The sequence below is a fragment of the Molothrus ater genome, chromosome 1 (assembly GCF_012460135.2).
Source record: "Molothrus ater isolate BHLD 08-10-18 breed brown headed cowbird chromosome 1, BPBGC_Mater_1.1, whole genome shotgun sequence".
NCBI lineage: Eukaryota > Metazoa > Chordata > Aves > Passeriformes > Icteridae > Molothrus > Molothrus ater.
In genome coordinates this window covers 44,347,089-44,367,261 of record NC_050478.2, presented here as the reverse complement: position 1 = coordinate 44,367,261, position 20,173 = coordinate 44,347,089, and the positions used below count along the sequence as shown (strand labels likewise).

The 20,173-nt window shown below is 39.2% G+C and overlaps 1 protein-coding gene across 4 annotated transcripts in view; it reads right to left on the bottom strand.

Moving 5' to 3' along the window:
• Window positions 1-20,173, bottom strand: part of TMEM108 (transmembrane protein 108) — a 163,616-nt gene that overhangs the window by 74,541 nt on the left and 68,902 nt on the right. For all 4 annotated transcript variants that reach the window (XM_036378907.2, XM_036378905.2, XM_036378906.1 and 1 more), the window contains exon 3: window positions 11,033-11,114. In XM_036378907.2, coding sequence (XP_036234800.1) covers window positions 11,033-11,072 — 40 coding nt within the window. In that variant the 5' untranslated portion in view covers window positions 11,073-11,114. The remainder of the gene's footprint in view (window positions 1-11,032; window positions 11,115-20,173) is intronic.

The window sequence follows — 20,173 nt, the reverse complement described above, 5'->3', positions numbered from 1 at the left end:
TATAGCTAGGAGCATTACGAGATGTTCCCAACAACAATTCAGACCAAGAGTTTTCTTTACAGCAGCCTTTCATTTCTGAAACAAATTTGCCTTGAAAGAAGTGCTAGTCAAGCCTATGTACACTGCACCCCACTCACCCCAGGTTTTCTGCAGCTCTGTAAACTACAAGGAAAGAAGACCTTCCTTTTTCCTGTAGGAGCCCTTTCTTTGACAATGCACACTAAGCATTCTCTGCCTTATCCTGTCTCCAGTTCATTCCCTTCCACCTCAGAGGCTAGAGGATTTATATCTGATTCCCTGTCAGTCACACACATGCTCAGCGGTGACTTTGAAACAAATGGTCCCAGTCATAAATGTCCCAAGGGCAAGAACAGATGCGCTGCAGTGTGCATTGCTGAGGCCCAGGGTTCTATAACTCCTATCTTGTAGATGATCTCTCCCATAAGGGATTGCTCTGCATGAAAAAAAAAAGAAGAAAAAAGAGCTGCAACTGTCCATTCCTAATAAGCTGTAAAGACTACTCCATTCCTGCACATCCTCCTTGTTTGCTCCTGGGAATCAGCCTTGGAGGATCCTCTTTCCCTAAGTACCTATTGCCCTTTCTCCAGCACAAGCTTCATCCTTAATAACTTTCAGGGCACCTCTGTGCAGTACAGACTGTAATGTGATTAACTTTATGCTTCACAACCTCAGCATTAAGAAGTAGGTCCCGGGGCAGGGATTTAATGTGAGGCTTTCAGGCATGTACAGAACCTTGATCAGAAAAACAGCTCTTCCTTCCTGAAATGGCACAACAAAACAGCTTTGAACTAGGTGAAATGGCCAGGTTCTCTAAGGAACAAATAGTGTCAAACCCTAGCACTGTTGAAGTGAACAACAAAAAATGGGAGATAATTGATCCATTCTACCTCCAAGATAAGGCTGAAAGCTCACAGGATTTTAAGCCACTTTTTTTCTCTCCCTGTGCTTTAAGGGAAAATTTAATCTGTCTATACAAATACAAGTGTTTTGCCCTGCAAACATGCTGTTATTAATTTATCAGGTTCTCTTCTTGTTTGTTATCTTTACTTTCCTCTCTTTGACATCTTCACTGTGGTGTTTGTATGTTAATTGTTAATGCCCTCAGCAATGAAAAGCTGCAATAGCCTAATGAATTTGTAGCCTCTACAGGAGCCAGTGAAATCCAGTGCTTTAGAAGATAGTGCAAAGTCATCATCCTTCCCATGCAATGCTAACTTAAGGAAGCAGTGCCTTTTCCAAATGCATAAAGAATGAGAAACTTCAGATTAGAAAACCGAGCATCTCTCACAGGCTGGCTGCATGGGAATTCCAGCAGCAACAAAGCCATGGGTTTTACAAAATGGATTTATAGTGTGGCCAGAAATCATGCTGCTTTTTACAGTTTTACATCAAAGTACTGTCCATAATACTCACTGCTTCACTCTGAAAGTCACAATAAAATGTGATGTGAAGTCACCTAAGAGTTCACAAAAATTCCCAACTCTTTCAGGGTCTCCTGCAATAACTCATAACAACTGATGGCATTGGTCATCAACTTATTTAAGACCAATATTCCTCAGGGATGAGAGAGAATTGCTGGTTCCTTTTCTAGCAATAAGGAAGGTCTATGGGTTATCCTCATGAGATAGAGTTTGTTGTGTGGTCTGAACATTTTGGTCTAAGCAATATTTTAGGTTTCCATGCAGAGCAAGCTTTACTTTGCCATAGGACACACATTTCTACGGATGATGGCAGTGGCTAGAAGGATATTTACATGTTGCTGCACTAGAGAGTTATGGAAAACAGTCCAATGCATACAGAATAGGCACACAATAAATCCAATCAGCACAAGTGTTTCAAATGGGTATGTGAAATATACCTAAAGATTGCAATTAAACCTGCAATAAGAAATGGATATATTTACTTTATTATAAATATATTTATTATGAGGAATATACAGCCATCTCTTTACTCATCCACACTGTTTTACTTCCTTCAACATGACTTCTTTTTTTGTTTTTCCCCCTTCCTTATAACTTGGTCTTAGCAAGCACTGAATATTACTCGTATAATATTGAGGCAAAGTATTTATGCTCTGCATAGTATTACACAGTTTTGAACCAAAGTCTGCTCCTTAAATTTGAGGGAAAAGGATCAGATTTTCCAAAATATCTTGGCACTCTGTATTATAGAGACGTGCCTCATGCACTTCTTCAAGCCACCTGCAGAAGTTTTCTGCTCCAGCCACCAGGAAGAAAGCAGTTTAATCTGCTTAGGTACTTAGGAAAATTCACTGAGTGCCAAAATCAGTTATTAAGCATGTGCTGATATGGAAAACCTGGCCCCAGAAATCCTGTCCTTGGCCCTGGATATGACCAGGAGCCTGGTCTTGAACAATAGGAATAGCTCAGTAATGGGAAAGCTGGCCAGGCTACACTGCACTATTCCTCCAAAACCTGAAGTGGTGGCTCCTCCTGGGCACTCGTGATGCACATTATGAGATGCACACCAGTCAGAGGGGAGGGCCAGCACATCAGCCCCAAGGAAATATGGCCTCACTGTTGTGGTTCCCTTGCCTTCTCTAGCTGAAAGGCTGTGACCTGCTATAAACTTTTTCTCCTCATTTCCAGAACCTTTTGTGAACCCAGTAGAGGGACAGCTTTAAGTTACCAGAGCAGGGGTGGAATATTTTCCCTGCTAAGATCACTTTTCAAACATCTTGTGTAGGACATATAACAAACATCTTCCTCTTATCCAAAAATAATATGCGGAATATCATGTGAAAGGAGACTGTGGCTTTTCCCAGACCTTAGGAGCACATCCTGCCCTTGAGGTTTCAGACATTAGAGGATACACACAGTTTAAACCAATAATATACTACAAAACAATACATTCATACCAATTATGTACAGGGCCTTGATTTGTCAAGGAAGTTTTGTAGATGTTTGTCTTCAAATAAAGACCAGATGGATGCACTGCTTCTAGAAGCAAAGGCTTTGTTCCAAAGGCTAACTTGGATAATGATTCACACCAAGTTTTTTCACAGGTGGAGTTTTGAAGTCTTTCATTGAGTCAAATGTGCTTAAGTTCTTTGGAGAATTTTTGTAGATCCACAGAGGGTATCCATATATTTTCTATTTAGAGAAGGGACAGGGATAATAACCATCACATGCTGCTGAATTAGATGACACTTTGGTGTATGTGTATTTCTTCCAAACTGTTTCCACTGCCTTCAATGAGCCTGGTTTTACAAGTAAATTATTTACACAGCCTGCAGTGAACTACAATGGACACACAACACAACTGAGCAATGAAAGCTGCCATAACATCCACAGTTATGTCTTTCCTGCTCAAAAATAATGGAATGTAGCATGCCACAGGGTGGCTGGAGGGAGAAAAGTTCAAAGGCGTTGCAAGCAGTCAAAGACACTTTTAACATATAAAAGTTTCAGCACCTAAACACGGGGGTCTAAATTTTGCTTTGGTACTGATACCAGTGGTTCAAATCTTTGTGTAGGGCAGTTCTCACAACGGAAATATCAGATAACAATGTAACAGATTATCTAACAGCAATTTTTCTGTCTTTCCCATAGGAACACTGTCACAGGCATTGGATAATTCACAGACAGGAGACACCAGTGTGCATGTTGACATATAAATTTTCTTATTTCAAATTATTGAAACATAGTTCAATGGCAACTCGAGCCCAAGGCTAGTGGCTGCTGCAGGAGCAGTCAGGCTGGGGTAACAACTCAATTTACATATTTAACCATCTCTGCTGAATTAGGCCTTGATTGCAATATTGTCAAAAACCATAACAATGTTTCTTAGGCACAGCCAGGAAGAAAAGAAGGCTTTGGAGAAAGAAATAAATGTCTGACAGGATATTTTCATTTTATATTGCAACATATTGAAGCAATGAAGCTGGGAATATGAAGGGTGGGAATAAAATCCCAATCCCACTAATGTCAATGGGAGTTTTGCCATTGAATTCAATAGGACCAATATTTCATGGTTTCTAGGTCTGCACAACAGCAACATTTCTTTTTCCACTTGACACTGGGTCTCAAAACACACACATGAATTTGCACAGGCTGCTAAGTCTTTGTTCCTGAAGTTTCATTTCTGTTAGAGATGGATGAATAGACTTTTGAAAGGGAAAATAGAGGAAAGTCACATTTGTACTCCTGCCTATTCACCCTCCCTCTAAAACATCTCTCTCAGGGCTTGAGGCAAACAGCGCTGAATCTAAAACAGATTAGACAGATACGGTGTCATACAATGGGGATCACTTCAGGTCCAAACCACAAATAATTCAAAACATAAGATGGAAGTAATACTGTGGATTTATATCAGATTATTGTTTTAACAAGGTGGTAAGGAATTTTAAAACCAAATCCTTGCAGCATTTTCAAATTTGGCTAAGCATGCATATTTATATGTATTTGCTTAATATCTCTTGGTTTTCTGGCATACTAATCATGGACATTGTTACCAGAACTGGTGTGTGAATGCTTGATGAATATACACAACTGGTGTGTGAATGCTTGATGAATATAAACACTGTGAAGAATCCATGCTCATTAATTTTGAAAAATCTACAGGGTTCTAGTGCAAATAGCACCAGTATAAGCATAAAATTGAAGGTTCTTAATAACAAGAACATTCTCAGACTATCAAATGATAAATGCAAAGGCATGAATCACTTGTTTGCAAATAGAAAGAGCAAATATAATAACGCAACTGCCTGTTGGCTTTTTATCCCAAATTCAGTGTCAAGGATCTAAACCATGACTTGATATTCTACAGCCCCAGGCCTATTCCACATTTTTCTGTGTCTTTGAGCAAATCTTCAAGAAAAGTGGAGAACTTTACACAGTATGTTAGTTGTTTGTGTTGCTATGTCCTGAATTTTTATCCGCTCTTGGCAAAACAAGGCAGAAGATCCCCACCCCACAGATGGACCTCAAACTTGTTAAAGAGTTCACACTATCTGTGAAATCCTACCAAACTGTAATGCCTTTAAGGGTACAGCTCATGGAACCAGCAAATTTAAAATAAATACTGCAAGCTATTCATGGGAACAATCTCAGTTTTGGAATGGCGAGAGCCACCCGATTCACAGTTTTGCTTATTCAGGCAGCAAGCAGGAACCCTCCCTCTTGTGTGTGTGTGTTCAAGCTGAAATCTCACTAAAGGGTACATCAAGGACACTGGAGCCTACATCTGATAAGAAAATGTAAATTCTATTTAGTTTCTTTATAAGGTGCATTGGTTTGCTTTTAAAGTCCCCTTTTATAAGGTCTGTTTTTCAGGACAGGAATCCAAAATGGAAGGTTGCAGCTTTTTTCAAGAAGGCAGTTTTTGCTGAGAAACTGAAGCAACAACCTTTAATTGAATTCTGGGAAAAGAAAGTGTTGAGGGACTGCTTGCTGTGAGCTGCCCGATGGGCAGGCTGTTACCAAGCCACGTGACTCTCAAACACAAATGCCTCAGCCCAGTGAGTATCCCAAAAAGCTTTGTACATGATACACTGCATAGCCAGAGGCTGTTTACCTTTCTAATTTTTAAGCAAACCAGATGGAATCTGTTTGCTGTATAACCACTCCCTGCTGCTGTCTCTGCTCAAGCTAATACCTGCCAATCTAACAGAGCACAACAAAAATGCTGTTTTCTTTCCTCTCTGTGGGTCCTTGTGAATGACAGGAAGACACTCTCTGCTGATGTGTATCAAGTGATCCCCAGTACTTTTAAGCCCATGTCAGCTGTGCATCTCTAGCGAATGGATTAATTATACATGGCTAGTGCAAGCTGAGAGCTCTCTGTGGAAGCAAGCAGGCTCATTTGCACTAAGGACACAGTACCTAGTGGTCACAGGAACAGAGGGTTTGATGGGAGCTTTTGAAATCATCTAGATGACCTTTGTCTCCCCTGAGAGATGGGTTTTTTTTCCATTTGGTGCTTCAGTGGCAGACTTAAATCCTCCTGACTAGCCTGTTCTAGGGTTTCAATACCTTAACCTGATAAAGCATTTTTGCCTGATGCCTAATGTCAAGCTACCTGCTCTATAAATCCATTTCTTCACATCTCATCTACTGCTCTGGCAGAGAACAGTTATTCCCCTGCATCTGGCAGCAGCCTTTCTTGTACTGTTACCATGCCTCTTCACTTGCACTAAATGAGCCATGTGTAATTGTATAAACGAGCCATCAGTGCATACCATCTTATTAATAACATGTAATTATTCACAGACAGCACTTGGCAATAGAAAGAAAAGCTGGTGGGTGTGGGTTCCTACCAGAGGCAAGAGGCATTAGGAGGCTGCTCAACACCTTTCAGAAGGCACTTAAAACTGGGACTTCTCTAATGCAGGAATTTTACAAACTCACATTGCTTATCAAATATTTACGAGAAGAGAGATGAGCCCCTGGACTTGCTTCAGACTGGAATGGAGTGTAGGCCTGTGCTAACCCTTTCTACAGGGGGAACTTCACTGCAAAGACTTGACTGAGAGGCAGCCAGGCTGCCAGTTAACACTGGGGAAGGCAAGCTGCATCCCCAGCAAGGGGAAACCAGACTTGTGACAGCCTGTGTTGCAAGGCACAGCCACTCACAGCCATTTTTGCTCATTTTACTACAGAGAGTGGTACATCCTTGCAAACAGGAAACTCTTTCTATTGATATTACTGGGCATCCTGCCAGGCTTCTGAGATGAAAGAGTGATACTTGGGAGCACACTAAGTGATAATGACATGAAGAAGCACTCAGATGGCCGATTTCAGATGCTGTGGTGTGACAGGTCCTCACACAGACCCTAGTGCTGTAAGTAAACAAGAAATAAAAGTCCTTGCACTTTTTCAGGAAAATAAATGCCTGAGGAATAAAGTCTTATATAGAGGTTGTGCACCAAAAGCTTCACCATTACAAGTCCCCACATTTTTCTCTAGCTTACATGCAACTTAGAAGCCCTGAGTAAACAGTGCATGCATGGCAAATTATGATGCGCATGTTTTACTACAGAAAATGCAGACATATTGTGGCTCATGCTGTAGGGCTTAAATCATCACATTAGGTCTTTATAAAAAACAGAGATCGCTCAGCCTCCTGGGAAAGACATTTGCATCTTCATCATTACAGAGGCAACAAACTTCATCCATAAAGATGTGCCTAGAACAAATGGCAGCAAATTGTGGACACATGTTTTGCTTTAATTGGTCCTCATCAACTCAATCTAGCTAGTGACTTCAAAGAGCTCTTACTAAGAAACCACTTCCAAATTTTTTGTTTCAATCTTTTTTGGCTTTTTTTTTTTCTTTTAATGTCTTAAGAAATTTCAGATTAAATAGGATCTTTGACAATGCAGTATGAAAGCACTACTTCTTCATAGTTTTACATCACAAGTTTAATTACTTATTCATAAATTATGAATGACTAGAGGTAAAGTAGCATCGCCCGGAGCCCCTGTCCTGGCCCAAGTGTAGTGCTACAATTTTCACAGACTCTACCCCTTGACAGCTGGGATCAGATTCAAGCCAGCTACAACTCTATTCAAAAGAGCAGCTGTTGCTAGTGCCATTTTCACATGCTATTCTTGATCAGTATGAATGGATGGAATGTGCTCTTTTTGGAAAGCAAAAGAGTATGGATGGCAATAGAATGCTTATATAACTCATGTGAAATTCACAAAAAAACCCAGACATAAGCTACAATCAAAATCTTATTTATATATGGGTCTGATTTTAAAAATACAACTAACAAATCCCACTGTTTGACAATCAAACCAATATCTACGTAAGTCTTTTCTCCCAACCCCAAAGCCAAGTTGCCCTCTAGAGTACAGAGTCCTACTGTCTCAGACACTGCACAAGCACAGCTGAACACAGCACAGATGAACAGAGGTGGAAAAGAATTCACAGATGAGTGTAGCCACTACTGGCCCAGTAGCACAGCTGGGACACAAGCAAAATGTGGCAAGACTCATGCATAACAAGACACCAGTTTGGAGGTGAAACTGCTTCTTCCTACATTTCTTTGCCACAGGCACATGCACAAGCACACACAGAGTCTCATCTCTCCAGCTGATCACTGTTTCTACAAAAGCCACCACACTTTGTTGCAGATATCCTAGGTTTTCTGTGTTTATGCATGCCCTATGCTCCTGTTTGCAAGAATGCATACATAGATCCCTTCTGTCTATAACCTGAACCTCAATCATTCACTCATGCCACAGCAGACAATGAAAACACTGCCACGTTATCAAGGCAGCACCACAGACCCACTTGTTGCAGTTGCAGATGAGGAAGGCCGGCAGGTGGAAGACATTGGTGAATCAGCCCAAAGCAGAATGTCCTCTTTGGATAATTTCTCTGAAAATTTACTTTTTTCTTCAGCTGTATAGTAGCAGCAATTTTCCTCTTTTGTCCAAATGAAACAAATAAGACCATGCTGCAGGCCTTTCTTATACCATAAGGAACAGTCACAGGAAACACATTAAAGTAATTTCCTCTTCCTTGGACAGAATGCACTCTCTTGGAGGTTGTTTATAGCACTGTGATGTAACTGGGGAAAAAGTGAGCTTAGGTAACACACCTCGGTGCATCTAAAAGCAAGCTGAGATAATGGAAATTAAGTAAGTTGCCACTGGCTTTTTATAAACCAACCAGTGAAAACATTCATTCCAGATGCCCAAAATTCTTCTGATATAGCTATAGTTGCTGCTGCATTTGTTAATGAAAACTACATTTATTACAAGTTTTTACTGCACTCAGAGAAATAAAGCAGTTTTTTCTCCTGTCATCAGAAGTAGTAAGTTCAGAATCCATCTTTTCAAATTACATCAGAGAGTTGACAATATTACTACATAGTCATACTACGTATGAATGTGTGTGCATATACATATATACAGTTTTCTCGGTTTTTCCCTCTTTATATTCAGTGTTCCTCTATTTGCCACATATCATGTCAACATATGACCCTGAAAAATACAGTTTAAAGCAGCAGGGATAACAAAGGGGAATGTTGCCAAGCAGGGAAGTATGGTATTAAAAAAAATAAAAATAGTTACAGAAAGACTCAACACTGTGATAGCTTGAATTAACAGTATATCTTCCTTCTTTTCCCTACATGTTGATAGAAATGTATTTATACAGCTCTGCTTCATACTTCCTTTCCAATGAACCTAATGTTGGTCCAGAAACCAAGTTAGCTTTAGAGTTAAATCACATTTCAACATGGCAAAATGCAGCAATGTATTCTGGGTCCTTAGCTGTGGTAAAAATACCACAGCCCCCACTACTCCCAGTAGGTTCCTGGTTAAAATTCTCCTTGAGGAACTCTTCGTACATTGCATTCCAGCCAGTCAGCAAATCTGAGGGGGCCAAAATCATGCTGATGGCCAGGTCATGTAGGCACATCTGGCCCAGATTTATTCTCAAGTAAAATAACCTTGGGTGCACCTCTGGAGCCTCCCCTCTAATGTCATGAGGACACACCTCTGTTTCCCCTGTGTCACAGGAGAAGTTGTACATAGGAGTAAGAACATCCAATACAGCAAAGCAAAACGAAATCTCTCACTCTATACCCTGACAATGATGAGCAAAGCAAAGATATGATAGTAACCAGATTTCTGTAACAGCCCACAAAATATTCCTTAGATTTAATTTTCACACAATCCAATATATCCAATAAAATAGCAGTCCTTCCATTGCTCATTCCAAGTATACTAAGCATGAGTTTCTGGTTTTTTTCTTGATTTGGCCAGAATAAGGGAAATTCATGCAAAATTGTCTTTGAAAATATGTATATTGAAGTGAAACATTCTGCCAAATAGAAGTGACAACATGTCGCAGACATCTTTTTATGAAAATCCTTTCTTAGGATTTTTTCTTCTTGAGAAGCTGAGAAGCTCCAGGAACACAATGTAAACAATGGTTATCTTCTGCTGTGGAATGCATCAGGTGGATCCGTGATTGGTCTCGTGTGGATGTTTGGATTTAGTGACCAGTCACGGCAGAGCTAGCTCTCTCTCTCTGTCCGACCCAGCTGCCTTTGTTATCATTCTTTTCTATTCTATTCTTAGCTTAGCCAGCCTTCTGAGATGAAACTTTCCCTTCTATTCTTTTTACTATAGCTATAATGTAATATATATATCATAAAATAATAAATCAAACCTTCTGAACATGGAGTCAACATTCTCGTCTCTTCCCTCATCCTGAAAACCCCTGTGAACACTGTTACAACAACATAAAAAAAACTGTTTGTTTTTTTTTTCCATTTTTACTGGAAATGAGCAATTTCCCTTGTAAAACATGAGAGCAAGTGGTTGTACTTACATTTTATCTAATCCTACTTTATTTAATCTCTACAATTTTGAAGAAAAGTTGTTGCTTATGATGCTTGCACTGAAAATTGTCAGTTTATAAAAACGCCCCAACTGTGTCAATACTGTTTTACAACTAAAACTTCCCCTTACTTCCACGAACAGGGGAGCCAGCCCTTGTCCACAGCCTAAATTCCACCTGATGTTTTTGCTGGACTTTCACATTGGATGGACTCTTTTGAAAACCAAAACTTAGAAAAAGAAAGAAACTTGTCAGGAAGTGACACAGAATTTAGGGCTGTGTGAGACTAGACTTTTCCTCACTCACACATCTTTTACTGAGTGGCAACCACCAGAAATGCCAAGTGGGATGGATCTCTCTTCCAAAAAATGTTGTGTTATTTCTTCCAGCCTTCTGTATTTTCATTTCATTTTTCTGAGGGGGATAGTTGCCTCACTTGCAAGACACAGCAAATCAATTCTATTCTTGTACAAAACTCTGCAGAATCAGCTGATCCTTTAACTCATTTTTAATACATCTCTAAATATCTCAGACAACAAGGTAATTTAACTTTCATATGGTTCCTCCAGGTACCTGAAGCAAGACACATGGTTAAATACTTCCCTGAATTGTGCCCTGCATAAATATTACTGTCTTACATAAGGATTTGAATAGTTTCTTTCTTACAGAATAAAAAATTAATATTTACTTACTAAACAGTTGGCAATAGAGGACCTGTAAGCTTCTCTTCATGGTATCATGTGGTCCTGCTGGTCTGCCAGTTTATTCATGATTCTGTTAAAAAAAAAAGTCAAGAGAAGGAGAAAATTATGTTTGAAAAATATAGACTGCCTTGTTATACCTGTTCATTACTAAGTCAGATGAAGCTTCACAGGAAAATTGTATTGATAAGCTTTGGGAAATTGCCTGACTGTCCTCTGCTTTCTTTGGCCATGCTCTCCAACAGCTTGGCAGGGAAGGATAGAGTCATGGCCAAACAAGGAAAAATTTCTCAAGAGTATGTGAAATAAACACACTGAAAATTACTTTTATGTCTTGATAAAATTAATTTCATCAGAGTCTTTTTAGTTTGGAGGAAGGGTCCCCAGTGGAGAAGCAAACACAAGATGCAGACACCACCAGGCAGATGTGCTGGGCCCATGGGGCTGTAGTTTTCTCCCTGAGCCTCCCCTTTTCACATCCCTCAAGAAGTACTACACAGAGAAAGCCCACCCCCTCCTTTCCCAATGAAAATTTCAGTGGTGCCAAAGCAGAGGAGATCCCAAACTCTGCTGAAATCTCTGCACAGAGGGCAGCTTTGTCCTGATATTTTGAGCTTTATTTCAGTCAGCTGTTGTAGGTCATATTCCTTCCTGATATACCCCATTGGCTACCTGGGCTGGAGAACCTTCTCTATGTCTCTAGACATTTTCTGTTTCTTCTAAATTGAACTGTCTTGGTGCAGAAGGGGATCTCATAATTCTTGTGCCTGCTGTCTGAAAATGTGATGTGGCAAAAACATGTGACCACCTTACCTCCCTGCCTTTGCCCACTTGGGAAGCATCTAATAATATTTTATGAGTCCTCAGATGGTATTTTCAAATACTTGACATGGATATTTTTCCACCTTGGTTTAAAAGATACTATGAAAAAATAAATCCCAATCATGCTGATATTAATTATTCACATTGTGTGGAAAATAAACGCATAAATCATAAGTGAAAAGCAAATGTGGTCCCAAAGCAATGCTGTGAGTAATCTCTCACCAAGTACCCAAAGACAACACAACATTCAAGCTCTTTTTTTCCAGAAAAAATAATTTGCTAAACATTCAGAACTAACTGTGAAAAGCAGGACCCTGAGATCACCTCCTTAAAAGTCCCCTGGTCAGGACCCTGAGATCACCTCCTTACAAGTCCCCTGGTCAATATTAAAAAGCATGTAGTATCCTCTAGCTTTCAGTTCAACACATTTTCATTTTCTGAACTCCTAGGGACATTTCTGAGTCATTTTAATATGCATAAAAATCTTTCAGGGCTTATTTAAAATGCAGTCTTGAAGACATGAGATAAACAAGTCAAACCAATGAATAACACCTTTGAACTGTATAAATGCTGCAAAGCTTGTGAAAACAGAGCTCTATTTGACTTTTATGTGGAAAACTCAAAAGGATCATGACTTTTCTTGCCCATAACAAAAGATGCTTGGGTTTTGTTAAGTTATTCCAAACAGAAATTTATGCACACCAATGCCATGTAATTGGATTCCTCCACACTTTCCATTTAACACTGGACCTTAAAAACATCTCTGTAACTTGCAGAAATGTCAGTATTTGCAAGGCATTTTCTCCTAAATGGATGCAATCACCTGTGAATTAGCCTATCATTTTTAATCAGAATTAGTGTCAGATTCATGCTATAGTTTTATCATGGAAACTTGCTGAGGGACTTCTGTTTATCCCTTTTTTCCTATGGCTTACCAAATGATGAAACAGATGTAGTAAAAAACCTCTGTCTTCATGTATAAACAGACATATAATCTATTACAACACTCTTCAAAGATGCATATATTATAGGTCTGTGTTCAGCAGCCACTAAGATATTAATAAAAATATATGCAGGAAAAGACAAGAACAGATAAGCCACTGACAATGTAGAAACCATACACACAAGTACTCCTACAAAGTACAAATGAATTAAGTTTGTATCAAAACAGGATTTACAAGCACTGACCCATGTGAAGTCATAAAAAACAATGGAAAAAAAGGAGAATCTGAAATTGCAGCCCTAAATCCACATTATTAACTTTGTATAATTTTAACTATGCTTGGCAATGAGGTGATGCGGTTCTTGGCTGTGAATCATATTTTTTTTTGGTATTTCTCTCCCATCTCCATATTAATACCATCAATAATAAAGAAAGATATTTGCTCATAAATTCTAATATTGTGGTTGAAATAAATTGCATGCTTTTGTGTACATATTTATTTAGGCCAGGAATTTACCCTGAGCTAAGAAATATGAACTATGGTGCATACGGACAAAGAAACAAAGGTTACCACTGGAAAACTTTACTATGTTCTTCTGTTGGTCTCAGTTAGAAGATTTATCCTTTAGACCACATGGCCATAAAATTATATATAGAGAACTCAGTGAACATATATAAATGAAATATTGCCATGAATGTCTCAATTTCTTCAAAGTCCTGACTTGGGCTTAAAAGAAAAGAACATTTCAGTCAGAAGGGACCCACAATGATCATCTAGTTCAATTAATTTAAATCTAAACATTCTTAAAACATTTTTTAAAACACTTTTCTCCCACAGTTTTTAATACCTTATTTCTTGCGTACAGGAAATATACGCAAAACAAGGATTTGTTTTATTGCGAGGCAAGAGACATCTAATGAGATTTATTTGTATAACTTTGGAATCCCAGGAACACCAGTGATGGTTTTCCAAAGGCAGAGACTGCTTGCAATGGCTATCAAGGCTGCACAAAGTTGAGGCAGATGAACCAGCCCAGCAAGTCCTTGAATCAAGACCTGAGTTGAGAACAGAGGAACCACTGCTGCACCCACCCAGGTGAAAGCTCCAGCAAGCCCATTATCCTGACTTAAACATGAGCTGCCAGCAGGACAGCAGGGAAATTATTTGTGAAGCAGCCTCAGTGCAAGGTAATCTTTACACCCTGGCATAGATTGCTCTATCTCCAGTAAGCCTGAGTGGAATAAATTACCTAAGGTGTCATATTTTTTTTTAACTTGAGAATACTTATTCCTTACTTATCTCCTCCACATCATACAATTTCAGTCTTTCATTAGATCATTTAGAATCTCTTTTTCAAGCTGAGGAATTCTTGTCTTTTTTCTTTTTTCATAAAGAAGATGTACCTAATAATAATTGTCATGCCTTAAGCTGTACTTATCCATTCCAGTTCAGATCTGAGGAGAAAGGAACAAAATTGTATGCAGTCACCAAAATTTGAATGTGTACTGGAGTTTCATATTGCACAATGATATTTCCTATTTCTGCTATGGTCTCTTCCCAGTTGTGACTATGATTCTCTTTGTCTTCATCACTGCTCCTGAGGTCTACTCCACTGTTTTACAGAGCTGCCTGCTAAGTAACAACAACTCCTCTGAAGCCTTTCCTCAGGTAGTTGGATCTTGGACTAATTTTTGCTTGTGGAGGTGACTTTGCAATTATCACCACGAATTTCATCTGCCATTTTTGCCACACAACCATTTACTACATTGACTTTTCTGAGAGATGGCAATGAAGGGCTGAATTACTGTTGTTCTTATTATGATACTGCAAATATGTACCTATCATATATAAGGACTTCTGAAGTTGCCACAGTTTCTACAATAATTCCTTCCAATCATGGAAATTCTTCTGTACCTCTAAGAAGACAAGCAAAATCTTATGGTCAGACATTTCAATAGCTGCAGAGGAAATCTCCTTTCTGAGTATCAAGCCATGTCCAGCCATCACAATACTCTTCTCAGGGCCCTGTGGGTTCATTTATTTATCACAATCAAGGAAGGTTACACATTGGCTGGTAGCTGAGAGTGCTCTAGTTCACCAACCCATGTTCTCTTAGCCATTTGAGAATGTAATTTTAGGCACTAATAGATTAGCAAAGCTGTGCACATGCAAATGGAAAATGCTGACACACAGCCAGTTCCTGACTTTGGACAGTTTAATTTAAAACCAGAGTACCACCACCTGTTTTAAATACACAAACTGTCACTTAACAGAAAAAAATTATGAAGAATGAGCAGAAATAGAAGTGGTCTTGGAAAAAAACTTAGCTGGAAAATGTGTGCTAAACTTCAATATTCCAGAATCTAATGTGAGTCTCTGAGTTTTGTATCCATTTTATACTCTTCACTCATTTCTTCAACACCTCCCTGAGGTTTTTTGGGAGTTGACTTCTCCAAAATATTAATTCTGAAACATACTGAGTTTTAATGTTCGAGAAGCCATTCTGAGTATTTGAGGAATTATCTGATACAACTATACCTGATCCCTGAGATTTTTTTTTTTAAGTATTGTAAAGTTAATTTCCTAGATTTTGGTCTCCAAGTGAAAGGGCATATTCCCAAATCCTCTGAACTCCCTCTGAAAACCAGGAAATAAAAGTGTAATTATGACTTTTGTTTCAGTTCTGCATTGCAGTTCATACTGGTGTACCTACTGACATACTCTGAAACAGAGCAATAAAGTTAGTGCAAGTTTGTAGTCAAATCAATGTCAACTTTGAAATATTCATCTTCCATATTTAAATTAGACAAAATTTGTATCCAGAAAAGGTGTCATATACCTAACCATCTAACCTATTTGTGTTTAAAAATACTGGTTAAGCACTTGCTGTCTGAAATGGACTTACGTATTTTGCATTTTTTAGTATCAATACTTCACATATAGTTTATCTTACCAAGATGATGAATAGATGTGTGAAATCCCTGTGGACAGCTAGCAATATTGTCTTTCACAGTAAGTGATCCCCTCAACATCTCAGTTAAATTAAAGAGGACAATGAAGACATAATGATGGATTGAAGACAAAAGAGTCCAAAAGAGCAGACAGCTCCCAGCCATTCATTATGTCTGATGGGAAAAAAATGCCATCCAGGCCTTAAATTAAAGAAGAAATAGAGGAGAAAGAACAGAAGATGCATGTTGAGGCAAAGCGAACAGTCAGTGGAGAACTCTTTTTCTTGTCTGTCGAATGGAAACCAGGAGACTAAAATTAAGAAGCTGAAAAATGGTGATGAAAAGAAGAGACGGGCAAAAGACACGTCACTCCCATCCATGAAGCACATAAACCTTATTATGTTACTTCTGACTGCCTTCTCTCTGCTATGGATCCTTCTGGAAATAAAATGGTACATCACAGAAAGTTTTCAACAATAGTATTTCTCCAGAAAATGGAAGAGAAAAAGCAGAATCAGAAGTACTTCCATCTCCAATCTTTTTTGACTCCCCTATCAAGGAAACCCAGCCTTGATCCTTTCAATATAATATTGCCCCAGGATGTTCACCAAATTTCTCATAAGACATCAACAGCAGAGGCTGCTCACTTACAACTCAGGAGAGCTGAGACTATCCCCAGGAGTTACTCCCCCAGTGTAATGTCCACCACCATGGTCTTCATCCACTGCATCCCACAGGTTAGTCACAGTGGGTGTTCTGGTATGCCTCATGAAAGGAAGCAGGTGTCCTCTTCTTGACTACACACAGCTCAAGCACAACTCTGTGTTTTCTTTGTGTTTGTTTCTTAATTTTATGGCCTGCTCCCACAATCCAGATGTTATTTTGCAAAATTTTGTATCCAAAAAAGCCTCAGGGCATGCTAATAAAAAGATGATTAACTTGCAGCAATAAAATTCCTCCGAGCAGGAATTCTCTGTTCTTGTTCAACATGTGCCACATTGTTTGCTGTGATTTATTTCTCACTGCTTGGAACGTGCAAACCACTGTTATCATCTTTCTTCATAACATTCTGAGTGCATATTTTTTTATATTTATGTCCATTTTATACTTAGATCTTTCAGCACTTTTTGAAGTAGATTCCTCTTTGCAGATTTAAGAATGAGCAATTCACATCTACTTCCACTGTTACCCAGAAAAGTGTACACCCTTTGCTTTCCTAAGGTCTCCAGAGAGTGGGGTCTACCCTCAGGGTATCACAGCTGATCAAAACCAGTCTTGGTGGTGGAGTGCAGGCCTGTCATATGTGCATAAGGAATAGTCAGGTGGGATCTGAACTAGAGCTACTACATGCTTTTCTTGCATTCTATGTCACACGAACTTGGAAGCAGAGAACCTCAGAGCATCCAGAACAAAAATAAAACCAAATAACCTTCCCAAAGCCTCTCCCCTCTGAATTCAGATGCACAGCATCTACAATCCCCACTGGGCCTGAGGCTGGCTGTGGTTTTCTTTGCATTGGTGTTTGGATCCATACCTCCCCATTAGCACAAAGATAAACACCAGTCAAGGAAAACAGAGAGAAAGCAGTGTCGATATACAAGGGAAAGCCTTACAGCAATTGTTCCCTCTTCCTCAGCTTCCCTGCTTCATCATTAACTACTGAAGTCCCCATCCCTCATCTCTCTAACACAACAGTTCCGACTCCTATGTTCCCAGAGCCCTCCTCCCAGCTGTGACAGTGCTTTCATGAACAACTCTAGGCAAGATGCTCACTTAAAGACTACTGTCATTCCTGTGGCGAGTGGAGGCCATGGCCAGCTAGCTCACCCTTCACCATCTTCCTTTATTCACATGTCAGACCTGGGGCATGCTGATGAAAGGGAGAGGGAAGAAAGGAACTCTTGTGTTTTACTGTCATAAAAATAGATGGGCATGAAGAACCTCACGTCTAAGTGACCATGGGCAGGGGAAGGAATTAGTCAGAAAAGGTTGGGTAAAACTACTGTTGCCTTTGGCTATTTAATGCCTTGGCATCTATGGTCATCTCATGAAAAATCACTGAACAGCAATCACTCAAAGGGTAGGGAAAACTGAGAGGAAAAATACCAGGGTGGAAATGAAATGCCATTTCACAAGAGACATGACCATTCTGGAAAAGCTGTGATGGCCAGGGTCACTCTCTTGGCTGATTATAACTGAGAAATCCCAGAGATGGAGATCAGAAAAACTCTAAAGCCCAAGGCTGCTAAATGTCCTTTACACTACATCAGTGGTGCAAGGGACTATTTCTTGACTATTTCTTTGTTCCTAATTACCTACCATTAGCAAATACTTCTTATGGCAGCTCCAGTGGGAGAAAAGTCTGCACAGTTTTTCTGGTTGTTTCTTGTTCCCAATAGTGCAAAGACATGACTCTATGTGTGTCTGTCTGTCCAGTTTTAGTATAAGAAAAGAAAAAGCCCTTCCTTTACTTCATTCATGTCTGCAGAGCCCTGAGAAGTTAACATCTTCATAAAGATCAAACTGACTTAGCTGCTGTAGGGACAATCAGAATTTCGTCATTAATACATATTAGGGGTGGGCAGGGGAAGACTTCTGTGCTAATTTTAAAACTTGTACATGGCTGAATATAAAACATCCAATGATGAAATAGTGAAATATTTTTATGAAATCCCTGTGGACAACTAGCAATATTCTCTTTCCCAGTAAGCAATCCCCTCAATACATGAAAATATATGGGCATTTGAAACTTGGATAATGAAATTTTATTTCATTGAAATATGAAATTGAAATACCTTGAAAAATGCTGTTTTGGGTAACTGAAGGAAAAAAGTCCAACTTCTCTGAGTTTTTGTGAGAATAATCCTTCGCAATGCAACATGAAAAAAGAAAGTGGAACAACTGAGTCAAGAAAGTTGTACAGAAAAAGTCCATTGTGAAAAGCATTTTTCACTGTCCTCTTAAAAAGACTTTTTTTTTCAAATGAAATATGACAAATTTAAGACTAACTTGTGTAATTTTTCAAAATTTTCTTTGTGGGTCTTATGACAGCCAAACTAAAGAAAATCTTTTAATATTAATTTCAAGCTCATGATGAAAATTTCACAGGCTGCACTATGCCAAGGAAGCATTCAGCAGTATAAATTGCCTGCTCTTTCATAGAAGAACTTGATAACCACTGGAAGCTCTCCTGCTAAAAGACCTTTCTGGCACACAAGACTATATTAGTAAAGATGTCTCTATAACTTCTGGAAAAATAAAGAAAATACAGCCTGTTTATCCTTGTCACTCACAGCAGGGAATGGATGTAGAAACAAGCTCTACTTCCACACCACTCTTGTGATGCTGGGTTTTCTCTGGAGGATTTCCTGTGGCGTCTCATGGGCCTCAGGGTGTCCACACTGTGGATGTGACTTTTGATTTACACACTGAAACTCCCTCTGCAATGAGCAAGTGGATTAGCTTCTCTGAAGCCTGGTGCTTGTGCCCTGTTTAAAATGCCTCTCTTGGAGGAAGAGGCCCATTCCTTTTTTGTGGGGCTGTTTTTCTCCACTGAGTTTCAAAGGGCTGAAGGTCAAGCAATTGATTTCAACCCGTAACACTGAAAATGAGGATGCCAACATCTGTAAAAGGAATCTCACCCAGAGCTTTCTCCAGCTACAGGGATTTCAAGGCTTATGGGGTTAACTTCTCTGCAGCTGTGTTAAACTATTCTCTTGTTCCCATTGTGTAGGGTATACAATTAAAAAAGACTTAATGTAAAGGACAGGCAAGCAAATAGCTTTGCCTGCATTGTAATAAACACAGGAGAGTTGAAAAAGGGTTTACCTTTCTGAAGCAGCTGAAATCAGGCTTTTCACATTATTCACCTTGATTAAATGCAAGTATTTCAAGTAGATTTAAAAAAGCATGCAAAAGAGAAGGTACAATTTTCCCTCTTTTATAATATGGTACTGTATTCCTAAGGTCGATTGACTGGGTCAAATTTTCAAGAATGGAAAGCATCAGCTATACACAAAGAGGAGTATGCATGCTCCGTGCCTCTGAAATTCGGGCCAAAATATCAGTTTAATAAAGATGCTCCAAAATGCAAGCAAATCCTGTGCTGTCAAACATACCTGTATTGGAGTCCTGAAAACACTGTTACACACACCCCAGATGGCTTCAAAGGAAATCTATAGCAGAGATGGAAACATCTCAGTATAACATTTTAACTGCAAAATCATCTTCCCTTTAGTGAATGTCACAATTACCCAGCTAAACAAATAATCCTTAAGACACCACCACAAAGGAGGCTCAATATTGTGCATCAGCATTATCTGATTTACAGTGAACTAAAGATGCAAGCTAGGAGATGAAAGTGCCTCTAATTGTTTTGACAAAAATCTCACAATACTGGGTTTTGGCTTTGAAAA